Source organism: Haplochromis burtoni, unplaced genomic scaffold (genome assembly GCF_018398535.1).
Source record: "Haplochromis burtoni strain Fernald_Lab_line unplaced genomic scaffold, NCSU_Asbu1 Contig_1136, whole genome shotgun sequence".
Taxonomy (NCBI): Eukaryota; Metazoa; Chordata; class Actinopteri; order Cichliformes; family Cichlidae; genus Haplochromis; species Haplochromis burtoni.
In genome coordinates, this window is record NW_024583497.1 from 9,207 (window position 1) to 14,897 (window position 5,691).

Below are 5,691 nucleotides of genomic sequence, written 5' to 3' on the forward strand. Positions count from 1 at the left end.
AAAGCACGTGTGTAAACATTTTAAGGTACCCAATTATCGCAGTTTTCACCATCTTTTATCACACAGGCTGATATCACAATGACAATAAATTTTCAATTTATTGTGCAGGCCTAGTTTATATTTTATTATTGTCATTTGTATTTAGAAACATGACATGACCCATAATGTTTTATCTAGGGGTCTAGATTTATGCCTGTAGTGCACTGCCATGTAAATAATTTGCTTTTACTGAATATGTACTGTTGGAGCCAAGTCCAGGCCAATATTTTACTCAGTTACATCATGCCATATTTAAGTATTTGTCATGATCTTAAAGTTTCTGTTATAATCTTGATCATTTTATGTTATAATGTAATATGCTGTGCTCCATAAATTAATAAAAAAATTAATCCTGCTTTATTAGTCTGTAGATGTCGTAAAGGGGTGTGTATTTGCTTTACCCACACCCCTCCGCATGCGGGCCAAATACACACCCCTTTACGACATCTACCAACACTTTACAACAACAACAGATTAATTTATGGAGCACAGCATATTACATATGCTGCTTAATTCTGACCGTCGCCGTTTTAATGTTATTTTTTTGTTGTGACATAAAGGGAATATAAACGGAGCTCCCACCAGAGGCATTTGTTTTGTACCTTTCGATTTGTATGGAAAATAAATGTTTTGCCCCTTTTTTCCTTCGCCTCGTTTTTTGCTACCGGAAGGCATCCAAGCGACTTAACAAGAGCACGAGTCAGAAACTTTACGTTCTGCAGAAGCGGCAAAGAAGGACCGAAGGTTGCCGCTATAATATGTGCTTACTAAGTACCACTGTTCAAAAGTTGAATAAAGAAACAAACAAATTTGTGCCTTTATTTTATTAAAACCATTTTGTGATATGATGTTCTACAATGTAGAATCCATGTCATTTATAGTTTACAAATGACAAAATGTTTACAAAGAATGAAAATCATGACAGTGTTTACATAATATCACCCACTACTAACACTACTTAATTTACTGTATCTTTTGAAAAATTACCGCTATATATATACAGCACAAGACTTAAGAGTAATTAACAACAGCAAGTCTCATTTTTCCCTGGTTTTACTACCACACTGTTCTCCAAAACGCAGCAAACCTTCACAATCTTATCCAGAAGGGTCACCACTTCTCCCTCACATGGAAGAAATAATCTGATTGGAAAGGTGGTATGTTTGAAGCAGGGATTTCGGAGTGCCCCTTATGTAGCGTTGGAACCCAGTCATGATGTGGTTTCATCCATTTCATAGGCTGGTTTACCTGGAATAATGCCAAATAATTAGCAACTCTATAAATATATAGAGTTGCTATATATAAACCAAAGAAATATTTTTCCTTTATAATCTAAGTCAGGTGAACTGACCTTTTAAACTGTAGTTTACAGTGTGGACTTTCCAGGTAATCATACAGCTGTTTCATCCCTGAACCCTCCAGGTTGCATCCTATTAGATCCAGACGTTTCAGATAGGGGGGGTTGGACTTCAGAGCACTGAGCAGTTCGGAACAGTTCTTCTCTAACAAAGTGCTGTCCTCAAAGCTGAATAAACATCATATGAATTACAAAGTATTCTTTTATTAAATCATCTTTTTCTTATAAGAAACCAAGTGAACGTCTAATAGAGGTACAGACTATTGCAAACTGTACAGATTATTGTCAAGTTTAAACTTGCAGAAAAAAAACACACACACAGCAGCAGAATCAACTCTCCACATTGATTAAAAATAACCAGATATTACCAAAACCAAAATTATAGTATGTAGTTTTAGTACCCAAGCTTGTACCCACACCGCTGGTTTATGTGATAATATCAGGCCGAAAGGAATTCCCTCACTGAAGCCAGCCAAACCTGTCGTCCATCAAGCTTCACCGGCTGGTGCTGATCGTCCTCGTCAGTGGTCACTACTTAACAGTGTGGCTGAGCTTCAGTGGATGCTGGGTCATTTAGCGACCTGGTCAGTACAGCCCCTTAGGTAAACCTATCTTTTGCTTGTGTCTGTGAGTGTGGAAGACTGATCAGTGTTCACTATTTCACTGTAAATAAACACACTTGTCCTGCATTTGAGTTCTGTTTTTGCTGCAAATGTGACATGCAGTGCATCCTCATGTTCGCTTATTTTTAAACAGAAGTGTTTTACTATTACAGTAAATACAGTTAACTAACCTGAGTGTCTCCAGTCTACAGTTTGGATGCCCCAGATGAGTAAAGAGTTCTTCTGCATCTTCCTCCAGTCTCACTGATTTCATGTGCAGCTCTCTCAGATGGGAGGGGTCTGAGGTCAGAGCTAAGGCCAAAGATCCACAGCTACCCCCAAAGATATGAACATCATGAAGTCTGTATTGACACAGATATTAAAACCATGTTATTATTAAGAAGACACATTATTTTTACTTTGTGTGCTCGATGCAACACAATGGGAAACTGTCTCTTCTGGCTCAGCTGATTTGATGTTACTAACATGAAACATTTTAATAATTCTCCTCTGTCTCTGTCAGACCTACAGATCTTCAATCTTTCTTTGATTTAATGTGTTACTTGCAGCCACTTTCTGCTTGGCAGCACTGTCCTTAAAACATCTAGTTTTTACCATTTCTTCCTGTACCAAACATGACAACAATATTCAGAAGAAGCATATTGTAAACTATTTTTCCTGGCCTATCAACACATTTTAAAAACCGGATAAATATTTTGAATTCTTCACTTGAAATAGAGATGCAGTTAGGCTGTGTCTTCTTTACATTTCATTTTAATATTTCATGTGATTTGGAAGTGCTACTGTGTCCCTCAACTCCAGAGTGCTAAAATTAAAAGTTGGACTCAGGAGTAAAAATCAATCAAAAAGACTGCAGTGTCAGTTTTTGGCTACATTCACACTGCAGGTCTTAATGCTCAATTCCGATTTTTTGATCAAATCTGATTTTTTTGTCTGCTTGTTCACACTACAAATAAAATGTGACCGCAAACGCGCTCTAGTGTGAACGCTCAAAGTGGCCCGCGTGCGCAAAAGAAGACCACACAACGCGCTCTGTTTAGACCCAGAGCAAACAGTATGGTTTGACTGATGGTCCTTAAAATAAAGACTTGTTTGGGACTTTACGTTTCCCAATTTTGCTTTAAGTTTTAAAGTTATTTTGTTACTTACATATGGCCTAATAATTATCCTTATTGCTGTTTTAGAGAGAAGCGGTTCTTCAAAGGATAGTTGCAGATTTCTGTAAGAATCTTCAGATTATACAGTACAAATAAAATGTTCACGTTTCTCCAATGCTGTCTTCCCAACAGTTTCACTGACATCTACATGGGATGGCCAGGAACTGTTCACGATGTCTTCTCGGGCGCTTCTCCGGCGCTGATAATTGGCGTCTGTCTTGTGTCAGTGACGTAAAAGACGGATTTAATGCGACATTACCATTTAAATAGCAGTCGCTTTCCACATCAGATATGTATCGGATTCAGTACCACATACGAAAGTGACCCAGATCGGATTTGAAAATACCGGATTTGTGCCGTTCACACTGTCATACCATGATCGGATATGGGTCGCATAGGGTCAAACAATCGGATTTGATGCGCTTTCGCCTGCAGTGTGAACGTAGCCTTAGTTTTTGTTGCTAGTACTTGTTTTTTGTTGTTGTTTTTGTTTTGTGGCTCAGCTGCAGGAGACGGAGGAAGTCTGGCTGTCAAAGCGGATATCGATTAAGCTAACCATGCTTTCCCTATTTCAGTATCTGCTGTGGCCTGAAAGAGGAGTGACAGTTGAACAACAGGACCGAGCTGTGTGTGGTACAAAGATGAACTGAAGTGTGCAGCTGCAAAGCTGCTAAAACCAAAACTGGTTAAAACACTTTGTAAAGAAACCAGCAGTGATGGGTAAGTTACTTTAAATTAGTAACTTAGTTACATTACTAGTTGCTTCTATCAAAAGTAACTCAGTTACTTCAAGTTACTCGTTGCTTTCAGAGTAACTAGTTACTAGGGAAAGTAACTTTGGTTTTACTCAGAATTCTCTTGTTAATGTGTTGCTTCTGTAACTGGATACCCAGCAAGATTGCCAGTCTTCTAGCTTGCTTACTTGCCACAAGTGCACTGTGCCACCTACCAATAGAAAGGAAAAAATAATGTGCACATTTCCACGAGAGAAATCCCACGTCTGATTCTATCCTGGCCTGCCTTTTAGCGCCTTTTACATCCAACACAAAAACTGCAGTCGTGGTGCTTTCGATTGTACTCAGAACTCGGAAATTTTGCCTTCTGAATAGGAAGATGTAGGCAACACCAGACTGCAGATGAGCTGCATACAGGGCTGGACTGGGACAAAAAAATCGTCCCGGGCATTTTGACTAGAGACCGGCCCACCATTATAGGAAAAATCATAAAACCTTTGAATGATAATAAACACTGTTGTTTGTTGCAAGACTCAGATAATTATTTTTTTAAAAGTGAGACATTTTAAATGAGAATGAGAAAGTATTTCTTTGTGCCCCCCTTTCCCTTTTAATGCCCTACATGGACCCCTGGCAACACTTTGCTAGACCCGCCCCTGCACAATTACCAGCTGTCAGCTACTTAGAAAAGGATCCTGGTGTTATTTGTCTCTCAGAAACAGTTCATAACTTCCCTTCAACTCATTCATGTCACCTAAAAAGTAAACCTGTTTCTCCATCACAGCTCTGATTCAGTAAGGACATCTCCTGGTTTCATCTTCATGTTTGCCTCTCATCACATAACCAAACCAACATCCTGACCAGCAGGTTTACGGCTGTGGCTCACATCAGCTGATACTAGAAATTAATAATAAATACATTCTAACAACAGCTGATCAAGCTTAAACGTGTTGCTGTTGTTTACCGCGACATCCACTGGTTTCCTCTTTCTGGCGCAAAGTGGGCGATAAATAAACAAGAGAGCCGATCAGCTGATCATTGATCAGTTTTCATGATTGAAGTAGAAACAGGAGAGGGAGGGGAGAGGATGAGAGAAGAAGAGGCAGCTGTGCAGCGTAAACACAGAATAACTCCAGCTTTGTGTCTTTTCCATTGTAGCTGAAGTCTGAGACAAACTGTTCCTTTTCACCTCAATAAGAAACGCGTAATATTTTCTCTGAATACGGGACGATTCCGTTTTTTACGGGACGGTCAGCAACTCTAATAATTAACCTTATGAACAAAATAAAGTTCAACATCAGTAACATAGCACCCACCCAGCTGTATAGAAACTCCGTCATGCTAGCTAGCACGGAGTACGAAAAAGTCAGCATAACGAAAATAAACTCCACCTAAACTTGGTTTATATCTGACCCAGAGAGACTGCAGGTGTGTTCAGTATAAGACAGAGGAGAACACCACAGGCCTAAACCCTGCAGGTCTGACAGCAGGAGGTGCATCAGTCCAGTTTTCCATGTGGGAACAGCGTTTACACTGGAATCTGCCTTTGACGCTTTTTTAGAGCAAATATGAAATTCAGCAGTCTAACTGACACACAATACAAGACAATAACTACACAACACACTAACTACAGCCTCCAAACACGCTAAACGTCACTAATGTCTCACATATGAAAACTCGCTCTCTCTCTTTCTTTCGCTCGCCCGCTTTCCGTCGCGGGTGTCACTCCTAAAAACTTCCCCTTCTCCCTAAACAACCAAATGTCACATGTTGCCTTATCA

The 5,691-nt window shown here is 39.6% G+C and overlaps 1 protein-coding gene across 1 annotated transcript in view; it reads right to left on the minus strand.

Moving 5' to 3' along the window:
* Positions 1-456: 456 nt before the first annotated feature.
* The window catches only part of LOC102305499 (protein NLRC3), a 14,106-nt gene continuing 8,871 nt past the window's right edge, over positions 457-5,691 (minus strand). Inside the window, exons 4-6 of the mRNA XM_042216606.1 lie at positions 2,190-2,360; positions 1,391-1,564; positions 457-1,287 (exon numbers count right to left, since the gene is read on the minus strand). Of these exons, the coding sequence (XP_042072540.1) occupies positions 1,284-1,287; positions 1,391-1,564; positions 2,190-2,360 (349 nt within the window). The 3' untranslated portion in view covers positions 457-1,283. The remainder of the gene's footprint in view (positions 1,288-1,390; positions 1,565-2,189; positions 2,361-5,691) is intronic.